Below are 25,697 nucleotides of genomic sequence, written 5' to 3'. Positions count from 1 at the left end.
TTAGGGCAATTTTTTTCTAGAACCTTAACCCAAGCTTTTCTTTTTTCTTCTTACCCAATGACCCTGGAGCTGCTGAATGTCAATTTAAGAAATTCTTGCTTGAAGTCTGTTGTTTGCAACAAAGGATTTTAACCAATATAATAACTTGTGAAAGTCTGAAGTTAAGGCATATTTCACTCCTGAGTAAAAGAAATTGAGTCTTTAATTCAGAACTCCCTTTCTGCCATCATCTATGATATTTTTAAGGGCTAATATTTTAATTTCACCTGGTTTTAAAATTCCAAAATACTGTAATATAAAAAAATAATCTTGATTTAGATTAACCAATATATTTGTTAATTTATTTGTTTATTCTTCCTTATCCCATACTTACTTACTCCTTTTGGGTTCAGCTTTTCTTATTGGAGCAAATTCTTTAGTATGTCCTCCAATGAGCATCTGTGAGTACTAAATTTGAAAATGTGTTTATTTTGTTCTTCCTTTTGAAAGATAGTTTAGCTGGGTATAGAATACTAGTTTTTCAGTTATGGACTGTCAGTACTTTGAAGATATTTTCCTTCTGTCACCTATTGCTGCTTATAAATCTGCTGACAGCTCATTCCTGTCAAAATGGTACCTTTTAACATTTTCTTATTGCATTTGGCATTCTGTAATTTCACTCCTCTATACAGGTCTTAGTTTCAAAAATTTATTCTGCTTGAGCCTCAGCATTTTCTTTTGATTTGGTAACCCATGGTTTCTTCAGGTCTGAAAAATTCTCACAATCATCTCTTTGGATATTGCCTCTCATTTTCTCTCCTCCAGAAACTCTTTTAGATGTATACTGGCTCTTCTATATCTATCTTTCAGGTCTCTGAACTTATCTTGGCTGCTCTGGCAGGTTATTATATGCATTTTCCATGTATTTCAGTCTCTATATAAAAATCATTTATATAAGCGTCATCTGGTTCAAAATTTCCTACCACATTAATTGCTCTTCTGGCTTTCAAAGCTCTTATGCATCCAGACCCTGACATTAGTTAGGTAACTATGGGCTCACAACATCTCTGGGCCCGTTTCCCAACACAAAGAGATAACTGAGGTTATTGAAAAATGTAAATGAAGTGACACATTTAAGGTGCTGACAAGTTCTCCAGACATAGCAGCACACTACATAAAATTTACTGTGACTGCCTAAATCAAAGCAGTTTCCCTGGTGGTCACATCTGTATGACACCTTTCCTTCTACCATTTTAGACATGAATTCTGAATGGAAGCTGTTTTCAGTTCTAAGACCTTGCTCCTTTGGACTGAGGCCTGGTCACATGAGTCTAGCCCAACTGATTAGTCATTCCTTGAAACTTTAAATTTGACATTTCCTTTTTGACTATAGAGTACTTAAAATGTGAATAGAGCTGCTGGCTGTAGTAAAAGAGAATGAAAATGACATTTTAAGAAGTGTGTGTGTGGGTGGGGGTGAGGGAATGGGTAGGAGAGATTGCTGACCATTCAAGTTCCTGGCTTCATTAGCTTTGATGATATGGGATTTTTCAATACTATAGATTCCTTTAATATTTGAATGTTTTATAATAGGGAGGAATAACCTTATCATAAAGATTTGAAAAATTTTATCAGAATCTGAACACAAATCTTACTTCATTGTATTGTTCAATCATATCCATTTTTTATTCTTACTTTCCAGAATGATTGTTATCCTCTCTCCAGCTTTGGAAATGTAGTTGTAATAACATTATATTTGAATGGTCCTGCAGAGTTCCCACAGACTTTCCTATCATTATCTTATTTGATTGTGTGAGATGAACAGGCCAGGTAATGTTACGATTAATTTTTACAAATTGTGAAATTAAGACTCAAGTTACATGTTGTTCAGGACAAAGAAGGGTGGGAACTGAGCTAGATATTAAGCATTCTCTACCAGGAGAGCTCAGAGCTTACCATTTGCAAGACTGTCAAAGATGACACATTATAAAATATTTTCACTAATTATTGTTCATTAGGATTTTCAGGTGAGTTCTGAAAAGTTTCATTAGCTCAACTGTAAAACCTATTAAAATGCACTCTGTCCACAACTTAAATTCATACTCTCAAATGCACTTGTGTTCTCCCAAAAGTTAATCTTTGCCGTGTTGTGAATCAAGTTCCCGTTGTGCTTTTAAATTTTAGAACTTTAACCTGGGGAAGATATTGAGAGTAAAGTTGGGGGAGAAGGGGACATATTAATTCCTGGCTAGACATCCACAGTGCTTAACAGGTTCACGTAGGAATGAGGGTAAATTCTTACACCCCTTGACTAAGAACTATGTTGGGTATAGCCTGTGGGTAATTATTTACAAAGGTGACTTGTAATCACAAAGTAGTCTAGTAATATCATCACACTTTTGTTTTGGAAAATTCAAATGCTTTCACAACCTAACTCATTCACACTCACTGAACTGACAAGGAGTGGCTGAATGACAAGATCTGCTGAAGTTATTGAAGTATAGGAGAGTGAGATACTGAAAATAATACAAAGCAAGAATAGTTTAGCTTCCTTTTTAGCCTCAGCATGATTGCTACCTCTTAGGAGAATCTTTCCATTTCAAGCAGAAAATATAATTTATGATGAGGATTGTTAATTTTAGATAAGAAATTGTTTCTATGAAATCAAGGCATTGATATGTCATAGAATATTGGAAGGATCATACTATTAATCAGCAGTGTTCTTCATTTTGCACTCTGATATTTTCATTTTCTATGGGGCTAAAGATAAGCTTTTTGTTTTAAGGATAGCATTATTATAAGCTGACAGTCCTGGCATAGGTCCCCTTTTCTCCTGACTGCCACTAGACTCAAATCGATCCTCTAAATACAGTCCGTCCCAAGAGACACAATTGATGTCGGAAAAGAGGACTTTTTTAAACCGAGCCTGACGTCACACATTTGTGCTCTAACCATCTGTACCTTTTATTAACCAGGGGCTGGAGCCGCCCAGGGGGACAGACACAGGCGCACAACAGCCTTCTCCCACACAAGCCTGGAATGGCAACAGTGTGCTGCTGCCTTAGAAAGAAAAGCCGTTTCAGAACTGTGGGGTGGCGTGGGGGTGTGTGTGTGGCAGGGTGAGGGAATCATTTCTCTTCTTCTCCATCCAAGGATGCTATTTATTGGAAATCCAGCACATCTTTTATTATTTTTTTTCAATTGATTTCTCTCGAGTGGGAGGCAAAACCCTTTAGATGCGAGAGAAGAAAAGGAAAAAAAAAATGCAAGCCGGGCAGGAGGATTTTGGAGAACCACAGCTTTGCTTCGGATTGGGACTACAGGCAGAGAAAGACTCCAGCCAGCGTCCACAACCTGTTTGGCCTGCAAAGATGCCGCTGTTCCGCCCCGAGTGCAGCATTGCTCCCCTTCCCCTCCCCCCTCCCTCCGGCTCCGTGCTGCCCCTGGGAGGGCGGCAGCCCCCAAGAGTCACCTCTCACTCCCTGCCGTGCCCAGTCCAAGTCCGGAGGGGCGTGTGCTGGGGAAGAGCACTCCTTCTCCTTCGACGCGCGAGACCCGGGGAGTTTACGCTCCCCTGTAGCCCCCTCCTTCTGGCCTTGCCCACAGTCCCCGAGAGGGCAGCAGCCTCCTGGCGAACGCCTCTCCCCCCACTCGTGTGACTCCTTCTTCCTCCCCCAGCCCAGGGGCGCATTCTCACTCTCCCTCCACGTGTGTGTCCGGTTCGCCTCTCTCCCGTCGCAGGAAGGCAGCAGCCCCCAGGTGCCCACCTCTCACGCCCCTTCCGGCCCCTCACCCAGTTCCTTCAGCGTCCTCTAGCTTTGGGGAGCGTCCGCACTCCTCCTCCACGTGCGAGCCCAGGGCCGTTACCCCGCTTCCAGATACTCCCCCCCCACCCCCGCGCCACCTCTAGCCAGGGCTCCGCCCACCGCGCCCGGGGCGCGCGCCCAGGAGTACCTGGCCACCCCTCCCCCGGCTTGGCGCCGCTTCCCTCCCACCTCCCCCGCCCCGCGCGCAGTAGCTCGCAGCCCACCCCTCGCAGCTTCCTTCTCTCCGCCCCCTCCCTCTCCAGGAGGTGGGGGGGGGGCAACGAACGGGCGCGGTGGCGTGGCCAATGGGCGCTCGGCTTACTCTGGCCTCTCCCCCGCGCAGCCGCCAATCGCGGCGGGCGGTGGTGGTAATATTGTGGAGTGGAGTTTGGATGCCGCCGCTGCCGCGGGCTGGAGCGGCGCGGCCGCGGGGGCTGCCAGGGTATTTCGGGAAGGGGGCGTGAGGAGGCGGCGGCTGCGGCGGTGGGCGTCTGTGGCTGCGGCAGCGTGTGGAGGCAGCTGAGAGAAAGAGAAAGAAAGGAAAGAAGAGGGCGGGGGAGTACTCAGGAGGAGGCGGGACCGACCGGGCTCCTTACCTCTCGGTAGCGGCGGCGGGCGGCCCGGGAGGCGGCACCGCCCCCTGCCCGCGGACTCCTCAGCGCAGCCAGCCGCGGACCCGCTGGCTCCGGGCAGCGACCGAAGCTACGGGGGCGGAAGCGGTGGGCCGGGGCGGCGGCGGAGGCGACCGCCATGGCGTTCCTCAAACTCCGTGACCAGGTAGGTGAGGGGCGGCGGGGCGGGATCGCGCCGACCGGAGAGGAAGGAAGGGAGGGAGGGCGGCGGGCCAGCTGTGTGGGCCGCCCGGGCGCCCGCTCGGCGGGGTGGGTGCGAGGGAGGCGGGGTGCCGCCCCGGGGACTAGCGCGCTGAGGCCGGGCCGGGGACCGCGGGCGACCCGCCTGTCAGCGAAGCACCGGCCGGGTGAAGCCCACGTGCGGCTGGGGGGCTCGCCGCCGTCTCCGGTCGCCGCCGCGTGAGGGGCGGGTCCCGCGCTGGCCGCCTAGGCGCCCGCGCCCGGCGCGCTGCCGGGTGTGCACCTCCTCTCTCCTGCCAGGTGAGGCTCGGGCCTAACAGGTGGCTTTCCGCTGCCGGGCGGGAGCGGTGCTGGCGGCCGTGACCTTAGGTCACGACCTTGCTCGCCTGTTTGCTTCGCCGGATAGTTTGAGGCACGCTCTCTCCGGGTTAAAGTCGGTTGATTCTGCTTCGGGACTAGCTATTCAACCTGCAAGTTCCTAGACTTGTTTTCTTTTGACATTTTGTGCACCATTTTGGTTACTTTTCTTGACTTACGAAGAGCTGGTCGAAGAATACCTGAAGTGCCGAAGAGAGTAGTGACTCTTTCGCACTGAAGAAAAAAATTGTGTCTAGGAACGAAATGGCAACTATATCAGAATGATTTGTACACCTGAAAATATGGAAATAAGGGTAAGAAGGCTTTCAGGCGGTGCAGAGGCTTCCAAACATTTGTGTCTCTTTAAGGAGAGGGAAATTAACGTATGAAATTTACCGAGAGGCAGTAGACGTAATAGTGCTGAGAATTTATTTTTGCCATTTGTTTTTTTTTTTTTTTTGAACAGAAGGTACTGGGCAGATTTGAAGGGAAAGTAACTTACATATATTGGGAAACTGTTCTTAAAGTGAGTACCCCTTTTTCAGAAACAATGAGGAAAAACTTGAGATGTCTTTTTTAATATCATCTCTTAGTGAATACTGTGCCTTAAATTCTGAATCTTGGTATCATGAATTCTCATTTCATAAATGAATTTTGTTTTCTTTTTTAGGCCGTTGGCTTAACGCGTGTATCATTGGGTATCAGGAAGGTTTTAGCTGGTGTTAGCAGCGTCAGGAATGATACTTTGAAAAACTCTCCTGTTCAGTGAAGTTTATACATTGTATTTCAAGTGATAGAATAGCATTGTCCATTATGATAGCTACTAGCCTACCTGTGGCAACATAAGTTTTAATTAGTTAAAATTAAATAAAATAAAAAGTTCATTACTCTTAGTCTTGGCAGCCACATTTCAAGTGCTTGGTAGCCACATGTGGTTATTGACTGTGGTATTGGACAGCACAGATACAGAACATTTATATCATCAGAAAGTTCTATGGGATAGCACTGTTGAAGAATAACAGGTAAAACAGAACTAATTCCTGTATAATCAAGTCATGATATACTCTTAAAGGTGTAAAATTCAAGATCTAGATTCTCTAATCTTTACCAATCTAATGGCACTTTGTGCTTCCCTAGGTTATAGTTGAAGTAATGATTGATTTTTATTTTGTTTCTAGTCCTCCTTTTTGAAAACGTTACTTCTGCGATTTGGATCATAGCGTGCATTAGGAATTTGGTGCACTTTTAGGAGATTATCTCATTTTATTCACCATCAGGTTTAAACAGAAACAAGATTATGTTTTCAGATTGACATAAAGTCTACTTGCACCTTTGCATTTGTGTATTTAGGAATTGGAATTATGAAATAATTGTGATGCTTCAGTTTTATATAGCATCTGTTAATACTCAGTGGTGGTGATGATATGTAAAATGTCACCTGTAAACTTAAGGCTACTTGGACAAGTTAATGAAGTGACATAGCTCAGACGGGAAGAACGTTGAGGTTTACCTCTAAACTACAAAGTAATTGACTCATCTGGTCTCTCTTTTGGAAGACTTTGAGAAATGAGTTTGATTTGCCTATTTCAAAGGGAATAGCTGCTTTTATAAGTCATCTTGTATGTTGATATTTTATTGGCTATTAGAAATGAGAGTAAAAATGAAATGGAATACAAATATAATTTTAACCTACATGAAAAACAGTTCAGGTAGATGAATTATTTTATTTGGGGAAAAGGAGCTGACAGTGTAGATAAGTACACATAATTTTAAAGCTGGAAGATACTTAACCTAGCATTTAACTCCGTCCTCATTTACATTTGGGATAGGAAATAGTTCAACCTACTTTTTTTCTATTATTGCCATATTTACCTTGTATTTTGTTCTAGCTCTGCAAATACAACTATTATAAATAGAACCTATTAATGGATAGGAGTTGTTCTTTGTGTGCATAAGCATCAGGTGGGTTCTAGATGGTTTAAATATAAAATCAGTGATTAAATAAAGCAGTTTGTTTTCATGTCCGGTAAATCTGGATAAGACAGCTTTCCCCCTTTCCATGGCAATACCTAATATGGGGGTAAGAACAGGATTGAGTTTTCAGTTGGACATCAAATCTGATTGTACCATTGCATTCATGAATTGCAATTATGAAGCAATTGGGATGCTACTCTGGTTTTATATAGTATCTGTTAATACTCACTGTAGTGATAATATGTGAAGTGTCACCTGTGAACTTTAGGATATCTGGACAAGAACTTGGACTAGTGCATTATTCTTTGTTAGTAGATGAAAATAATTTTTAATTGTAAATGAGGCGAAAATTGTTTTCTCTTTGAGGACTAGAAACATGAACTGTCCCCTCGATTTTTTTCACATTAAAGTGTTTATACAGCATGAATCTCTTACAATTGTAGGATTATATTCAACAGGTATCACTATCCAGATTTTTATCTTTGCAGTTAGCAAAAATGTAATCATATGATTATATTTAAATTAAAAAAATATATTTTTCAGCTTTATTGAAATATTGACATATAACATGTAAGTTAAAGGTGTACAGTGTGATGTTTTGATACATACATATAATGCAAAAGGAATACATAATAAGGTTAGTTAACACCTCCGTCCCCTCCCACAATTACTTTGTGTGTGTGTGTGTGTGTGTGTGTGTGTAGATAAGGTCTACTTTCTTCACAGCTTTGAAGTTTGTGTGTGTGTGTGTATGCATACACGCATGCACATATATATAATGCAGTATTGTTAATTGTAGTTGCTTGCTGTACGTTAGATCCCTAGAACTTCTTTATAGCTGGAAATTTGTACCTTTTGGCCAATTACATAATTACATTTTAATTTATCAGCAATTACATTTTAATTTATCAGAAATGATTCATAGTCTGCCCTCATAAGAGAGAGAAGACTGTCTTTGTTCAGACTGTGTAGGGTAACAAACTCACAATTGGGAAGCTAAATGGTAACTGGCCCTGGCTTTAGCACCTAGAAGATAGTAGGGAGTGATGGCGATCATGGCAGATAGGAGCAGGTATATTAGCTGCTGCTTATTAGCTCCAGGACATTGTTACTGTGCAGGTGTGCCTAGTATTTTTAAAATTCCAATTTTCTTTAGGAAGTTAGAGATCCAGATACTTATGAAAAAAATCTCTCTATAAGTATTGGTAGGTAAGTTGGTAGTTACCATTGATTAAAAAGTTAAAGCTGTAGTTTTACAAATAGGCTGGTAGGGGACCAGTTTGTAATCATGAGTTTAGCTTAGCTTGAGAAAGCAAACTACAAAATAAGATTCTTATTTTAAAAGAGCAGTTTTCTTTCAGATAAAGTAGTTAGAATGGTCATAAACTTAAAAAAAATAAGATGTAATGCATATACCATAAAAGTCATCCTTTAAAGTGTACATTTCAACCAAAGCAATTTCGAGGGGGGGAAAAAAAAAGGCTGGAGGTATCACAATCCCAGATTCAAGATGCACTGCACAGCTGTAATAACCAAAACAGTATGATACTGTCACAAAAGTAGATACATAGATCAATGGAACAGAATAGAGAGCCCAGAAATAAACACTTGCTTATTTGGTCAATTACCATATGACAAAGGTGGCAAGAATATACAGTGGGTAAAAGACAAACAACAACAACAACAAACAAAACAAACAAAAAAACAGAAAAGGCAACCTACTGAATGGGAGAAGATATTTTCAAATGATATATCTAATAAGGGGTTAATATCTAAAATATATGGAGAATTTACACAATTCAGCATTGGGGAAACATCATAATCTGATTAAAACATGGACAGAGGACCTAGGTAGACATTTTTCCAAAGAAATACAGATGGCCAACAGATACAAGCAAAGATACTCCACATCACTCATCATCAGGGAAATACAAATTTAAAAAAACAGTGAGATATCACCTAACACCTGTCAAAATGGCTAGAATCAAAAAGAAAAGAAACAAGTGTTGGTGAGGATGTGGAGAAAAAGGTGTGCTGGGAACGTAAATCGGTGTAGCTACTGTGGGAAACTGTATAGAGGCTCCTCAACACACACACACACACACACACACACACACACACACACACACACAGGAATATTAGTCAGCCATAATAAAAGAACAAGATCTTGTCATTTGCAGCAACATGGGTATACCTCGAGGGTATTATGGTAAGTAAAATAAGTAGGCAAAAGACAAATACCATATGAATTTCACTTACATGTGAAATCTGAAACAACCAAGCAAACAAAAATCTGAAACAGTCCCATAAGTAATAGGTGGTTGCCTGAGGGGAACGGAGTGGGGGATGGGCTAAAGGGGATGAAGGAAGTAGGAGCTACAAGCTTCCAGTTACAGAATGCATAAGCTACAGGGATTTTCATACAGCATAAGAAACACAGTCAGTAGTATATAATAGTATCATATCACAGTACCATCATTGTAATGGTAGCTGCACTTGTGATGATCATAGCATAATGAATAGAGTTGTTGAGTTGCTGTGCTGTATATCTGAAACCAGTGTAACATTGTGTGTCAGCTGTACTTCAATTTTAAAAAAACATTCAATAAGTAACACCCCCAGAAAAGTGTGCAATTCAGTAGATTTTAGTATAGTTGCAAAATTGTGTAGCCATTAGCAGTTACTCCCCATTTTCCCTTACCTCTAGCCCCTGGGGAGTGCTGATTTACTACTTTCTGTCTTTATGAAGTTGCCTATTCTGGATATTCATACAAATGAAATTATACAACATGTGACTTTTTATGTCTCACTTCTTTTACTTAGTATAATATCTTTAAGGTCATCCATTCATGTAGTATGAATCAGTTCATAAAATTTTTATCATATTAAAGAGTTTCTTTTAAAAATTTCTATACTTTTATGTTGTTTTATTGCTTCTTGTAGTGTGCACATGTATAATCTGGGATGTTTGTTTCTATTTTCTGAATTTGTTTTAAAACTGGAGTTAGACTTTGTTTGCAGTAGCACTAAAGGATAATAGTTTTTATATTTGGATTATTTTTGTGTAGGAGCCATCTTTGTGTTCTCTTTTGGGTTAATGGTCATTAGGTAAGGATTCTTGTTATGTTGAAGGGTTTTTTTTTTTTTTTTTTTTTTTGAGCAGGGTTAGCATATATCAATAAATAGATATTGAATGGGTGAGAATAATTTGACTGCTGTTTTGGATAGTTAGTATGCTCTCACTTGATCAAGTATCTACTTAGGGTAGAGCATTTTTTGACCTTTCAGTAGAAAAAAAAAGATCCTAAAAAAAAACTTATAATTAGGGGTACAGAATATGTGAAATGCATGAAAAACACTGAATGCTTATATATCCAAGTATTCTCTATTGAGTGTTCCCTTGCTTTGTGTTGGAGACTTTGGGGCACACAAAGGTACAGTAGCCACCATCTCTGCCCTTAAAAGTCTTATTGGCTAGAAAAGGAGAAATGATACATAAATGCACAGTATCTGAAACACTTCACCTGAAAGGGTTTGTAGAGGTTGAAGAAAGCATATGGAGCATGTTATTTGGACATGTATCTAACAGTTAAAAAGTAAGTGTTTCTTGTGTTTACTGGGTTTTTGATGCCTTGTATAGTAATAGAACATGTAAAGTTGTAGAACATAAAAGATGTAGATAACATGTTTCAGAATTCAGAAAGGATCAGGTGATCTGGTTGTAGGTGGAAGGAAACTTTTATGGCAAGGGAAGTATTTGAGTTTCACAGGAAGGATTTGTTGAAAGCAAATACTTTGAAGGAAAGCAACAAGAGAGAGCTATGAAGACAGGCCAAAAAAAGAATACAGTATATCTATCTATGCTGGGGTACTGAGGAGATAGATCTGATTGGTGTGGGTAGTTGGAAAGGATGGGAGATAGATCAGCTAAACTAACAGTGACTACATTGTGAAGTACTTTGAATACAAGATATTAAGAAGTTTGGACTTGATTGGTAGTTGAGGGAAGTTCTAATAGGTGGGCTTTCTTAATCTAAGGTCTGTGAAGGGCTTCTGGAGGAATATGCATATATGTACTTAAGAGGTGTCATAACTTTTATTAGAACCTGTGAGGAGTCCACAACACCCACAAGTTAAATAGCCACTATGTTATGAGTTTTAGAAGAGTGGATTACAGAAGACAAACAGGAACACCCAAGACCAGTTAGGTGGCTACTGCTATCATTCAGAACATATGTAAAACATTTTAGTGCAAGCCAAGCACATTAAGTAATAAGCAGAAGTTTGAATGGGAATGAGTATATCTTTAAAGGATCCTCATAGCTATATTAATGGCTCACTTAAGTATACAATTAAGAGTGTCTTATATGACACCTGACAGTTTTTTGTTGCATAGTTCCACTAGGGTAAATTAAATATGAAAATGCAATTAATGTTGATTATGGTAGTAAAAAAGAGCAGATAATCCAAGTGGTTAAATTTGGGTTGTATTAGGTTTTCTTTCCAGTATTGTATCTTATTTCCTTTTTATTTTTCTAGTCTAATGTAAAATTAGTATTCAGTGAATACACTCAACCTGGGTTGAAGTGAGACGCTCATGGAGACAGTTTTGTGCCTGGGAAGAATATATTAGGGTAAAGTCTTTTTGTTCTGGAGATTGTATTCTGTGGACAGTTCACATCAAACACACACAGTGATACTGAATCATATAGTTATACAGTGCTTCTCATTTAAAGCAAATATTAATGAAATCTCCAGTTACTTTAACCAGTAATGTTTTAAAATGTAACGGTACATTGGTATACAATGGTTAAAGGTACTCAAATACTTCAAGTTTAATTTCTACTCCTGCTCCTTGGTCCCAGTTCTTTGTTAAGTGATTCATCCACCTTCCTTATATGATACTGGTTTTTTAAAAAAGGATTCTTCTGGATGCACCTGGGTGGCTCAGTCGGTTGAGTATACAACTCTTGATTTTGGCTCAAGTCATGATCCCAGGTTTGGGTGATTGAGCCTTGTGTCAGGCTGAGCGTGGAGCTTGCTTGGGATTCTCTCTCTCTTTCCCTCAACCCCTCCCCCCACTTGTGTGCATGCTCACTCTCTCTTTAAAAACAAAAATTAACATTAAAATTGAAAAGAATGAAGAATTCTTCTCTGTGTATACTGATTGGCATGCAAGGCAAAGTCTGGGTAGAACTACTACTCCCACAACTTTAGTGAAAAGTTCACTTTGCCTAGTAAATTTAAGTTCAACTTCTTAATTGGTGATGGTTTATTTAAATTTATTATAAATTTAAAGGTATATCTTTTCTACTCTTAAGGATTTAAGAACACAGATAATATTAAAACATACAGCATGTGACAGTTAAAATATTTAAAAAGGAAAATCAGAAAGCAGTTGCTTATGAAATATCTACTTGTTCAGAAGCCTGGAATGAGAATTATTATAGTTTATTACTACATTTAACTTTATTTCTTGTTACCTAAGGTACCAGCCCCCCCCCCCCCCCCCCCCCCCGCCAGCTTTGTATCTTATAATAGGAAGTATAAATTAGTCTGGAGAGGCAGCCTTTTCTCTTGCATCATTTTCTGGATTAAAAAGTTTGATAGCCTTTTCTTTTTTAAACAGCTTTACTGCAATATAATTCACACCAATTTAAGTTGTACAGTTCGGTGATTTTTAGTATATTCACAGAGCTGTATAAGCATCACCTCAATCAATTTTAGATCATTTCTAGTCATACTGAAAAGAAACCTCTTATCCCTAAACTATCATTCCCTCAACCCCCCATCCTTCGTAGCCATAGACAACTGCTAGTCTGTCTATTTTCTGTCTCTATATATTTACCTATTTTAGTTAGCATGTTTGTAAGGCTCATCTGTATTGTAGCATGTGTCAGTATTTTTATTGCTGAATAATATAATATTACATTGTATCATACCACGTTTTACCTATCCATTCAGTAGTTAATAGGCACTTGGATTATTCTCACTTTTTGGCTAGTATGAATGATACTGCGAGAACATTTGTGTACAAATGTTTTTATGTGGACAAAAGTTTTCATTTCTCTTGGTGCTTAGAATGGACTAGTTGGGTCATATGGGAACTCTATAGCCTTTTAAGGAACTGCCAGACCATTTTCCAAGAGTGGCTGCACCATTTTACATTCCCACCAGCAGTGCATGAGGGTTCCAGTTTCTCCATATCCTCAATAATGCTTATTATTGTTTATCTTCTTTCATTGTTTAGTCATGGTATCTCCTTGTGGTTTTGATTTGTATTTCCCTGATGGCTAATAATGTTGGGCATCTTTTCATCATAGCCTTTGCCCAGTTTTTTAAATTGGGCTATTTGTCTTTTTATTGTTGAGTTGGAGTTCTTTAAATATTTTAGATACAAGTCCCTTATCAGATATATGATTTGCAAAAAATTTCTCCCATTCTGTAGGCTGTCTTTCTGCTTGCTTGTTAGTATTCTTTGAAGCACAAAAGCTTTTAATTATGAAGTCCAACTTGTCTGATTCATAGGGTTTTGACTAGGGAGCCTACGTGGGTAGGGTATGCAAGAAGAGGAGTTGGCTTGAGGATGAGATGAATTCAGTTTTATATACGTTTAGGTCCTAGTAGAACAGTTAATTGGGAAAGTTGTTATAGGAGGCAGTTAAATGTGAGGCTGGGCTCAGAGAAAAGTGTTTTCAGTAGTAATAGAGGTGAATGAGATCACTTAATGGGAAAAGTTCATGGCCTAGGAGAGTATAATGGGGAATATGGAATGCGTGGAGGAAAGGAAGCCTGAGAAGAAGCTACCAGAGTTAGGAAGAGAGCCTTGAGAGACTGATCACAGGCCAGAGGAGGGAGGAATTTCCCAAGTTGTACCTGTGTTGTTCTCTTAGGCACAAAGTCTCGATTTTTTCATCACTTTTCAGGTTTCTTTTTATCCAGCACATTGTTGTAAACTTTCCGTGGAAATATTTTTCCTATTTGCCCCAATTTGTTTACTTCCTAAGCCAGTAATTCCTAAGTTGGGCATACATCAAAATCAGTTGGCCAGCTTTAATACAGGATTTTAGTGTCCTACTAGACATACTGAATAAGAATCACCTGGGGTAATGTCCCAGAATCTATATTGTAAAACCTCTTAAGGTAAAAAGAGTGGTTTGCTCTTCACCAAGCTTGTTTCCTTTTCTCTTGGATCCCAGCTAACTTATATTTTCCAGCCCCTCTTGCATTTGGGATGGCCATATGATTGAGATATGGCCATAGGAAATTAAGCAGAAGTGTTGAGTGTTTCTTCAGACCTGGCAAATACAAACCTTTCTTGAACAATCCTCTCTTCTCTCTTCTCCTCTCTCCTGCTGGCTGGGTGTTGTCTGCCAAAGCAACTTTGGAATTGATGGGTCCAAGGATGCTGAACTTCTGTCAGCCTGGGTCATCTCCAGCCTCCTCATGCCCACAGCTGATCATTAACATGGATTTTTGGACTTCATGTAAGCATGAAATAAAAATAAGCTATTATGTCACACTTTGGGATTTATCTATTATAACATCCATTGTTACTTTAGTCAGTATACCTCCTTAGCTTATTAACCACAAATTCTGTTTTGGGATCCATTGCCCTTGGTTTATACTGTTTTGCATTTTAAAACTCATTTATATGGTAAGTTAGTCTTCAGCTATTGACTTCCAGACCTTATACATTAATATTGTGTTTTCTTTGTAAAAATTTTCATGGAAATGATTATAATTAACATCCTGATTATTTTATTATCTAACAAACATTTGTATGCCTGCTGTGTGCTGGCCCTTGATACTAGGGATACAGCTGTGTATAAAACATGGTCTCTGTCTTCTAGTATGGGATAAGATGGAATTAGATAAGGGCAATTATCTTACGTGTGCTTTGAGAGCATCAAGGGAGAAACGGCAGATTGAACCCAGTTGTGGAGTTGGGGGTCCTCAAAGTTATTTTAATGGGATTTTGTTTACCCATGTTCCTTTTGTAATCTTGTTCTCTCTTCTTGTTGGTAGATAAGAGCCATACATAGCCTATATAAAATATCCTTTTAGAGGAACAAATAATACAAGTCAATTTTGGTAGGTTTGTGTTACATGTGGGTATTTTATTTGAGTGTATATTTTTTCTTTCCTTTTTTTTTCAATTTTCTTTAATGTTTGTCAGTTTTTGAGAGAAAGAGAGACAGAGTGTGAGCAGGGGAGGGGCAGAGAGAGGGAGACACAGAATCTGAAGCAAGCTCCAGGTTCTAAGTGGTGAGCACAGAGCCCATGCAGGGCTTGAACTCCTGAATTGCGAGATATGACCTGAGCCAAAGTCAGATGCTTAACTGAGTGAGAGTGAGCCACCCACCCAGGTGCCCTTTTCTTTTCTTCTTTCTTTCTTTCTTTCTTTCTTTCTTTCTTTCTTTCTTTCTTTCTTTCTAAGTTTATTTAGTTTGAGAGAGAGACAGCGTGAATATGGTAGGGGCAGGGAAAGAAAAGAGGGAGAGAGAGAATCCCAAGAAGCCTCCACACTGCCAGTGCAGAGCCTGACTCGGGGCTTGAACCCATGAAACTGTGAGATCCTGACCTGAGCTGCGACCAAGAGCCAGATGCTTAACCTTAGACTGAGCCATCCAGGCACCCCATGTGTATATATATTTTCTTAATCTCTACCACCAGGAAAGAATAGAATACTTTATTTAGAGAACTGCAAATCTTAGTCTTGATGCAGATTATATTGTTAAACTTTTCCTGGAGTTAACTAAAGTTGTTTTTTGTTGTTGTTGTTTTTTGCTTTGTCTTGTTCTTAAAGAAATACTATATGTTGTCTTTTTGAGGGAACTTTCTGATTAGAAATGGTGAAAGTCAGAAAGGACCTACTTACTATTAGTGTTGTATTCTTATTAGTGTAAATTAGGAAAAAGTCAGATAATTCAAACAGGACTTTGAAAGAGTGTGTGTGTGTGTGTGTGTGTGTGTGTGTGTGTGTGTAAATAGGTAAACAAGAGCCTTCTATATTGACTAGTTCTCTGAATGGTGAGAGACTTCCTCCAGTTTTTGAAAGCTTACATGCTAGGCAGTGTGTAGTTCCAAAGTGTTACACTGGGTCATGCCAAGGGTGAGAAGAGTGTCTCTGGGAGAACTAAAAACAGCTAGGCAAGCAACGACCACGTCCTGAAGAAAAGGAGTTGAACTTGAGGGTTGAAAACACCTGGTTTTTAAGGGATGTAAAAGCAAACTGCAGCATCAGGAGTGAGCAGTGGAGTTGAAATCAGATGAATAGATCAGAATAGCATATGTAGTATTTATCATGTAGATCCAATAAGTAGCCTAATCCAGGGTATAGGCAGGTAGTTAACAACTAGCATGTCTGTTAGAGCTTGAATGATTCATACAGAGAAGATGTCTGAAATCAAAGGACTTCAATAGATGAAGCCAAAGGGCTATAACCTTTCAGACCTTCTCATTTGATACTGTAGCAGGGACAGGGAGAAGGAACCTGGTAGGAGTATTTCCCAATTTAGAAACATCAAAAGGTGTAAGTGAATACAGTATAGATGTACTATAGAAATGTTCTGGAACATTGTATACATGTTAAATAATGGTTAATCCACTCATTTAATAGTGAGCAACTTTTCAAGGCGCCTGGGTGGCTCAGACAGTTCAGCGTCTGACTCTTGATTTTGGCTCAGGTCATGATCTCATGGTTCTTGGGTTCGAACCCCACATCGGGCTCTGCGCTGAAAGTGTGGAGCCTGCCTGGGATTCTCTGTCTCTCCCTCTCTCTCTGCCTCTCCTCTGTTCACACACACACAGTCTCTCTCAAAATAAATAAATATTAAAAAATTTTTTTAAGAGAGTAACTTTTCTATTTTAATGAAACTTAGGGTAAATTACTTTAAATATAGAGTCTGTTAATAAAACAAATTATCCTTCAGTTTATCTTTTACCATAAAGCTGAAATTGTATATATCACCTTAAGTTTAGACATACTGGCTGTTCAGCTATTATAGATGGTCAGTAACACATGGATTATTTTGGATGTCCTGGTGCATTATTGGCTTTAGAAACTCCTTTGTTTTGGCTGTTGAATTACTGCTTTTAAAATGTCACTAAACAACCTATTTGTATTTTCTTTTCCTTACCAGCAATTTCTACTTTTTAAGACTTCTATTAGACTATAAGATTCCATTATGAAGTCAAATGAACTTTTTTACCAGCTCACCTTGTAGTTTCTTCAGCATCTTGGAGCCACAGTTTTGAACATGGAATTTCTTTTCTCTGACTACAGCAGCTTCTTTCGTTGTTGGTTCTCTTACTTCCTCACCCTAGTGAACCTGAGCTTTGCTGTATTGGAACCTGCTTTACCTAGTCCACTGGGTTTGATTTGGCCACAAACTGGCCTAATGAGAAGCTTTGACCTCCTGGTTTGAGCAGTACTGGTTAGGGTAGTGTTTTCTGAAGCATGGGACAACTTTTACTTGAGATTTATTGTGGGTGACCTGTCTACTTTGATTGCCAGATGTTGACTGATGCTTCCTTGGTTCCAATCCAGACTCATGAGTATTTCCTGGTATCCTGCTTCGTTCTCACTTTCCTCTTGCCTATTCGGAAATCTCCCAGCTCACTCCATTGCAGCCTTTCGTGGTAACTGTTCTGTAGGTTTCATTTTGTCCTCTTCAACACGCTTCCCTCCTCCCTTCAACTATCACCCCATTCCTAACCATCTTGCTGCTTTCATTTCTGTTTTTCCACCTCTACCTCCTTTCTTTTAATCCTTTTTGACCCTGCCTCTTGAACCTCAACTACAAACTTACAGTCTCTTCCTCTTCGTCTGTCTTCTGCCTTTTACAACTTGTCCATTTTTCCCCCTCCCACACCCTTCTCAGGCTGGATCCTTTCCTCAGCAAGCCTTGTTTCTCAGTGGGAACTTTCCCTGCAGTTTCTTCCCTTAATGCTGTTATCATGTCAGTCTTATGTCCTGTCCTCTAGGTTTTATACTCCTGTCTTTAGCCCCAGTGTCACCTTTTACCTTGTAGCTCCATTCTTCCCTGCAGCTGTGTCAGGCAAGGGAAGCAAATGACTTTAAGAAAAATGTTAAGTAAATAATAGTGGATGTCACCATGCATGGATACGGCAAACACTGATGATAATCTTAATTGAATGTCTGAAATGGTAGAATACATGCTTTTAATTCTGGCTCATTAATTTATCACCTCTGTGACCTTGGGCCAGTTATTTCACTTGAATTTGAGCTTTCTCACCTAAAAAGGGAGATAATAGTGTCTGTCTCACAGAGTTAATGAATTAAGATGAGAGTGTATAAAAACTCTAATACATAGTTAGTATTTGCTAAATGGTAGCTACTATTGTACTGAAGATGACTTTGGCTTGAGTGATCTGGGCAGCTCTACCTTTGTCTTACTATGTGATGACCTCGGGCAAAGAAGCTAAATCTGAGCCTGAGTTTGGTTGGTTGGTTGTTTTAACATCTTTTTTGAGATATAATTGACATACCACAAAATACACCCATTTAAAATATACAGAGCAGTGTTGTTGTTTTTTCTTTCTTTTTTTTTAAGTAAATTCACAGGGTTGTGCAACCATCACTGTAGTCTTAATTTTTTAACATTTTTGTCGCCTCAGAAAGAAGCCCCATACCCAGCAGACACCCCATTCCTCCTAAATCCCCACCTACTCCCTTCCCCCTGCCCTGCCCTTCCCTTCCCTTAGTCTTAGGCAACCACTAATCTCCTTTCTGTTTATATGCATTTGCTTATTCTGGACACTTGATATAAATAGAGTCATAAAATATGTTATCTGTTATGATTGGCTTCTTTCACTTATAAGGTTTTCAAGTTCATTCATACTGTAGCACGTATCAGAAGTTCATTTCTTTTTATTGCTGTATTGGGTTGTTTCTACTTTCTGAATGAAGTAAAATGGCATGGCGATATCTTCATTTAATTGTGAGAATTGTGGGTATGTTGATAAAGCATGTAGTATGTAGTAGCTCAATTAATGATCACTTAAGCAAACAACTTAAATTCCTGTATTCCCTTGACTTTCTCAGTTAACTAATCAATTACTTCTACAATATATATTCTCTTATTTTAGCTTTGGGACCACTAAAATTGGTGAGGAAAGTAAGGAACCCAAGTTGAATACACTCCAGTTTGCTGATATCTAACTTCAGTTGCACCTTCAAAGCTGCTTAATCCTTATCATTTCTTTTCTGTGTCCATTAATCTTCATTTCTAACTTCTCCATTTTAACACATAGTTGTGTCTCCTAATTTACTAAGAGAAGTCTCCTTACCCATGGAAGCTTTCTTATGGATCTCCTTCCTTATTGCACATGCTTTATTTCTGCACTTTGCTTTTTCCCCTCTATCTTCTTTTTCTTATTTTGGCTGAGAGAAATGAATATACGTTTTTCTTTCTCAGAGCATTTTTTTCTGCTGTAATCCTAGTCATATCCTCATCTGTGATTTAAATGTATTATTTCTTATTTTTTCATATTTTTTCACTTTCTCTCCCTGCTCTCACACATTGCTATATATTGGTGTCTGGATGGACACTACCTGTTAATCAAGATTCTAATACTCAGATTGTGCAAAACCAAGTAAGCAATACCCCTTGTAGAATTCGGCCTTAACAAGTGTTACTTATGTTTGAGTATGCCATATGTTATAATATAACTTTTAAAATAGTGCTTACTTCATTGTAAAGCAGTAAGTCAAGGTCATTTGAGTTGAAATTTTTTGATTAGAATAGTGAAAACATTTTCCTTTTCATTGTCCTTTGTTAAGGTTAATTACATGTAATATTTTAGAAAGAGTATCCTTTTATTATTATTCCTGGAGACAAATCTGACCCACCCTTCAGGTAGTCTTCTCTCTGAACCACATTGATTGTAAAATGTGCTGATTTTGTATAATTGTCATTGGTTCCACATTCCTGTGTCCCTAAGCACCCTGTTGGAAAATCTTCCTTTTTACCCAATTCAGTTCTCTCCAGCTATAATTCAGTCATTTTTTGTTCTGTTGTCTATAGTAAGGATCCTGTGTGGCTGATCAACCTTTCAAGTTGGATTCAAGGACCTGGCAATTGGTGAGACCAGTGGTTCCTTTTTTAAAAACAATTTTAAGGTATAATTTACATACTATAAAATTCATCTGTTTTAAGAGCACAGTTCAGTTCTTTTAGTAAATTTAAAGAGTTTGCACTCAGCACCACAATCCAGTTTTAGAACATTTCCATCACCCAAAAAGATACCTGTTTTGGAAAACATCAGTTCTTCTCCTAGTGTTGCTCTCTTATTCTCATACCATTACCACACTTGTCACACTAATGACACCAGATGGGTGTCCTACAATTCAACTCAATTTTGACACTGTTGACCTGGAGAAAGCATCAGATTCCATAGGTTAAGGACTTAGTCCCACAAGACCCCCCCCCCCTTCCCCTACTGATGGCAGTTGCAAATCCAGGTTATCACCTGTGCTTCTGACTGACTATAAATTGTAAGTTCCCAAGTAATTTGTTAGAGTGGCTCACAGAACTCAAAGAAACATTTTACTAGCTAGATTACTGGTTTATTACAAAAGGATATAACTAAGAAACAGCCAGATGGAAGAGATGCATAGGGCAAGGTATGTGGGAAGGGGCATGGAGCCTCTGTGCTCTCTGGGTATGCCACTCTCCCCCAATCTTAATGTGTTCACCAACCTAGAAGCTCTCTGAACCCCATCCTTTTGGCTTTTAATGGAGGCTTTGTTACATGGGCACAATTGACTAAATCATTGATGATTGAATTTCCAGCCCCTCTCTCCTCCCTAGAAGTCAGGGGTAGGGGTAGGGATGCTGGTGGACTGAAAGTTACAAACCCTCTGATCACCTTGGTTGGTTATCTTGAGGTGGTTTCCAAAAGTCACTTAACATAACAAAAGACTTATAGCTCACAGCACTGGAAATTCCAAAGATTTAGGAACTTTTTTTAGAAGAGTTTGTGAAGGACTAGTATAATTTTTAATTTAAATATTTGACATAATTCAGTCATGAAGTTGTGTAGGCAAGAACTTTTCTTTGTGGTAAGCTTTTAAATTACTAATTCAGTCTTGTAGGTCTATTCAGATTTTTTATTTTTAAGTTTAGGTAATTTGTGTTTTTTTAGGGAATTTGCTCATTTTATCTAATTTGGCATAGAGTTGTTCATAGTATTCCTTTATAAACTTTTTAATTTACCTGAGGTTGATAGTTTTGTACCCCTTTTCATGTCTGACTTTAGTTATTTGTCTCCATTCTTTAACTGGTCAGCCTAGCTAAAGGTTTGTTAATTTTGTTTGTCTTTTCAAAGAACCAATTTTGGGTTTTGATTTTTATCTTTTCTATGGTATTGATTTTCCTTCTAATATTTACAGTTTCTTTCCTTCTGCTTGTTTTGGGTTTGGTTTGCTTTTTTTCTAATTTCTTAAGATGGAAGCTTACTTGAGGTCTTTCTAATATTGCTGTGTGCAGCTGTAAACTTCCTAGGAGTTTTGATATATTTTTTTTTATTAAAAATTTTTTAATGTTTATTTTTGAGAGAGAGAGAGACAGACAGAGCACAAGTGGAAGTAGGGTAGAGAGGGGGAGACAGAGAGTCTGAAGCAGGCTTCAGGCTCTGAGCTGTCAACACAGACCTGACTGGGCTTGAACTCACAAGCTGAGCTGTATGATCATGACCTCAGCTGAAGTCGGATGCTTACCTGACTGAGCCACCCAGGCGCCCCTGTTTTGTTTTTGTTTTCATTTAGCTTAGAATCTTGAGATTTTTGTCTTTGACCTGTAGGTTATTTAGAAGTGTCTCATTTAGGGGCGCCCGGGTGGCTCAGTCGGTTGAGCGTCCGACTTTGGCTCAGGTCATGATCTCGCGGTACGTGAGTTTGAGCCTCGCGTCGGGCTCTGTGCTGACAGCTCAGAGCCTGGAGCCTGTTTCGGATTCTGTGTCTTCCTCTCTCTCTGACCCTCCCCCATTCATGCTGTGTCTCTCTCTGTCTCAAAAATAAATAAACGTTAAAAAAAAAAAATTAAAAAAAGTGTTTCATTTAATATCCAGACATTTATGGATTTCCCAAGTTTCTTTCTCTTTTTTTTTCTAATTCCATTGTGATTGAGGAATATTTTTTGTATTCTTCATATCATTTTTTCCCACATTTTTATAACAATTTATTTAACTAAGAAATCCAACATCATTATTTGAATTATAATCCATACCAGAATAATGAGTAAGATAAGTTACATACTTTTTAAAAAAATTTTTATTATTGAAGTATAGTTGACATATAGTATTCTATTAATTTCAGGTATACAACATTGTGATTTAAAAATTCTATACGGGGGCGCCTGGGTGGCTCAGTTGGTTAAGCGTCCAACTTCGGCTCAGGTCATGATCTTGCGGTCCGTGAGTTCGAGCCCCACGTCGGGCTCTGTGCTGAAAGCTCAGAGTCCAGAGCCTGTTTCAGATTCTGTGTCTCCCTCTCTCTCTGACCCTTCCCCATTCATGCTGTCTTTCTCTGTCTCAAAAATAAACTTTAAAAAAATTAAAAAAATAAATAAAAATTCTATACGTAACTCAGTGCTCACCGTGTTAAGTGTGGTCACCATCTTTCACTATACAACATTATTATAGTGTTATTGACTATTTTCCCTATGCTGCATTTTTTTATTTCTGTGACTTCTTTTATAACTGGAAGTCTGTACTTCTCAGTCCTCTTTACCTATTGTGCCCATCCCCCATTCCCTTTGGCATCCATCACTTTGTTCTCTGTATTCATGAGTCTGTTTCTTGTTTCTGTTTCTTTGTTTGAGATTCCACATACAATGAAATATAGTATTTGTCTTTGACTTATTTCACCTTGTATAACACACTCTAGATCCATCCATGTCACAAATGACAAGATCTTACTCTTTTTATGGCTGAGTAATATTCCATTTTGTATATATGCCACATCTTCTTTATCCTAGGTTACTTCCGTATCTTGGTTACTGTAAATAATGCAGCAATAAAAACAGGGGTGTGTATGTCTTTTCAGGTTAGTGTTTTCATTTTGAGGGGGGTAAATACCCAGTAATGGAATTACTGGATCCTGTGGTATTTCTGTTTAAATTTTTTGAGGAACTTCCATTCTCTTTTCCACAGTGGGTGCACCAATTTACATTTCTATCAGTAGTGTGCAAGAGTTCCCTTTTCCCCACATCCCTGCCCAAACTGGTTATTTCTTATCATCTTTTTTTTTTTAATGTTTGTTTATTTGTGAGTGTGGGTGAGAGAGAGAGCCTGTACGCATGGGCTTGCAAGAGCAAGTGGGGGGGGGACGGGTAGAGTGAGAGGGGGACAGAAGATCCTAAGAGCCTCCACACTGACCCCAGAGAGCCTGATGCAGGGCTCAAACCTGTGAACCGTGAGATCATGACCTGAGTTGAAGTCAGAAGCTTAACTGACTGAGCCACCCAGGTGCCCCTCTTGTCTTTTTGATACTGGCCTTTTCTGACTGGTATGAGATACTTCATTGTGGTTTTGATTTTCATTTCAATTTTTTAAATTTGAGATTTGTTTTATGGACCTAGCATATGATGTATCAAAAAGAATGTTCTGTGCATGCTTGAGAAGAATGTGAATTCTGCTGTTGCTGGGTAGAGCCTTCCACATATGTTGGTAAGGTCAAGTTGGTTAATAGTGTTGTTTAAATTCAGTATTCTTCCTGATTTCCTGTTTACTTGTTCTATTGTTTAATTGCCTATTTCTTCCTTCATCTCTTTCATTTTTTGCTTACCTTATTTTGGGTTATTTTGTTAGGTGAATATGTTTACATTTACTATATCTTCCTGTTAAATTGATGCTTTTAATATTATAAAATAACCCTCTTTGGAAAAAAAAAAGCCCTCTTTGTCTCAAGCAACTTTTTTTTTTTTTTTTTTTTTTTTTTTTTTTTTTACTGAAGTCTATTTTGTCAGATATTTTTTGAGCTACTCCAGTTCTGATGTTATTGTTTGCATGTTATATCTTTTTCCATCCTTTTAATATATTTGTGCCTTTGAATCTAAAATGTATCTTGTAGATGGCATATATTTGGGTATTGCTTTTTTATCCATGTAACAGATATGTCTTTTTAATGGACTGTTTAATCCTTTCCTGTTTCATATTATTTTTGAAATAGTTGGGTTTGTATCTCCCATTTTGATTTTCGGTTTTTGTATACCTCATGTATTTTTTTTGTTTCTCATTTATCACCTTTGTGTTTTCTTTTTAGCATTTAAATTTTATAACTTTTTAAAATTATACTTTCCTTTTTTTTCCCAATCCTTTTTTTAAAAATACTCATAATTTACATCCAAGTTAGCATATACTGCAATAATGATTTTATACCTTTCTTAGTGTTTGTTTTAGGGATTACAGCATACCTTAGAATTTATCACAGTCTACTTCAGATTAATACTAATGATGCTCAGTATATAATAAGTTCACTTATGTAATAAAGTGGACAATACAGTGTTTTAATTATTGCTTTAAACAATATATGTCTTTTATGTTTTTATTATTTTTTTAACAATGTATGTCTTTCAAGGTTTTTTTAATGTTTATTTTTGAGAGACAGAATGTGTGTGGGGGAGGAGCAGAGAGAGAAGGAGACACGATTGGAGGCAAGCTCCAGGCTCTGAGCTGTCACCATAGAACCTGACGTGGGGCTTGGGCTCAGGAGCTGTGAGATCATAACCTGAGCCAAAGTTGGACACTTAACTGAGCCACCCAGGTGCCCCAACAATGTATGTCTTTTAAAGAAGAGAAGAAAAGAGTAAAATATTTATAGTCTTTTGTAAATGTATTTTACACATTGTGTTTACCATTTCTGATCTCTGTTTCTTCTTGTGGATTTGAGTTACCTTCTGGCGTCATTTCCTTCCTCCAGTGTAGCTTCATTCCCTTTTTCCTTTTTGTGTTATTATTGTCAGAGATGCTACATCTTTATATGTTATAAGCCTAATAATACAATTTTATAATTGTTTTATACGGTTACTTTTTAAATCAATATAGTAAAACATTTATTTTTAATGTATTTATAGCCATTTTTCCTTTACTTGTAATCATCTGTGCCAATGTTTATTTTTCATATGGATTCTGAATTACTATCTGTTATCACTTCCTTTCATCCTGAATAACTTCCTTTAGTATTTGGCTTACATCTATATCTTTCAAAGAATACATGTAAGTATTAGTGAGCCCCTCTCCCATCTTTTCAGTTGGAGACTCATATGCCTTATCTTACACACTGGTATTAGTTGAGTGAGGATTGAGAAAGGTTGGCAGGAGATGAGGCTGGAGTGGGGAAGTATGTAGGGGTCAATTCCTGGAGTATCTTATGTTCTAAGCTATGGAACTTGAACCTTATAGCTGTGGGGAGCAACTATTGGAAGATTTTATGTAGAATTCTTATGTCATACTTGAGCCTTGAGGAAAGGACTTTGCAAAGACTGGATTCTGAATGCTTGTTTAGAGATGGCAGTGACAAACCGTGGGCTGTAAGAGGAAAGTAAATCTGCCTTTTTCTCTGGAATTCCTTCTTTGTTCTTTTGAGCAATTAAATGCTGTTTATATCCAAGTAGCCACTTCCTTGCAGTCATAAAATATTTATGGATTTGTGACAGAGTAATATAGTTTGTAGAGTAGGAACCATGGGAGCAGTCTGTGAAGTTTGTGAAACAAAGTTTGAGAACCACTGTTACAGGATGAA

At 38.7% G+C, this 25,697-nt stretch overlaps 1 protein-coding gene and 1 long non-coding RNA gene across 9 annotated transcripts in view; one reads left to right on the top strand and one right to left on the bottom strand.

Moving 5' to 3' along the window:
- Positions 1 to 3,868, bottom strand: part of LOC144612788 (uncharacterized) — a 76,314-nt gene extending 72,446 nt beyond the window's left edge. For all 4 annotated transcript variants that reach the window (XR_013549866.1, XR_013549867.1, XR_013549863.1 and 1 more), the window contains exon 1: positions 3,773 to 3,868. This is a non-coding gene — a long non-coding RNA (uncharacterized LOC144612788). The remainder of the gene's footprint in view (positions 1 to 3,772) is intronic.
- Positions 3,869 to 4,141: 273 nt separating this feature from the next.
- Positions 4,142 to 25,697, top strand: part of ANKRD28 (ankyrin repeat domain 28) — a 198,187-nt gene continuing 176,631 nt past the window's right edge. For 3 of the 5 annotated variants that reach the window (XM_060638621.3, XM_060638618.3, XM_060638619.3), the window contains exon 1: positions 4,142 to 4,562. Coding sequence is in view for 2 of the 5 variants with exons in the window: in XM_060638618.3 (XP_060494601.1) it covers positions 4,536 to 4,562 (27 nt within the window). In the remaining 3 variants the exon portion in view is untranslated. Of the gene's footprint in view, positions 4,563 to 14,307; positions 14,416 to 25,697 lie in introns of all 5 variants that reach the window. The other 2 variants (XM_060638624.3, XM_060638617.3) reach the window with 1 other exon arrangement.

Source organism: Panthera onca, chromosome C2 (genome assembly GCF_046562875.1).
Source record: "Panthera onca isolate mPanOnc1 chromosome C2, mPanOnc1 haplotype 2, whole genome shotgun sequence".
Taxonomy (NCBI): Eukaryota; Metazoa; Chordata; class Mammalia; order Carnivora; family Felidae; genus Panthera; species Panthera onca.
Note: the sequence above shows the minus strand (reverse complement) of the source record. Positions and strands in the feature narration are given on the sequence as shown.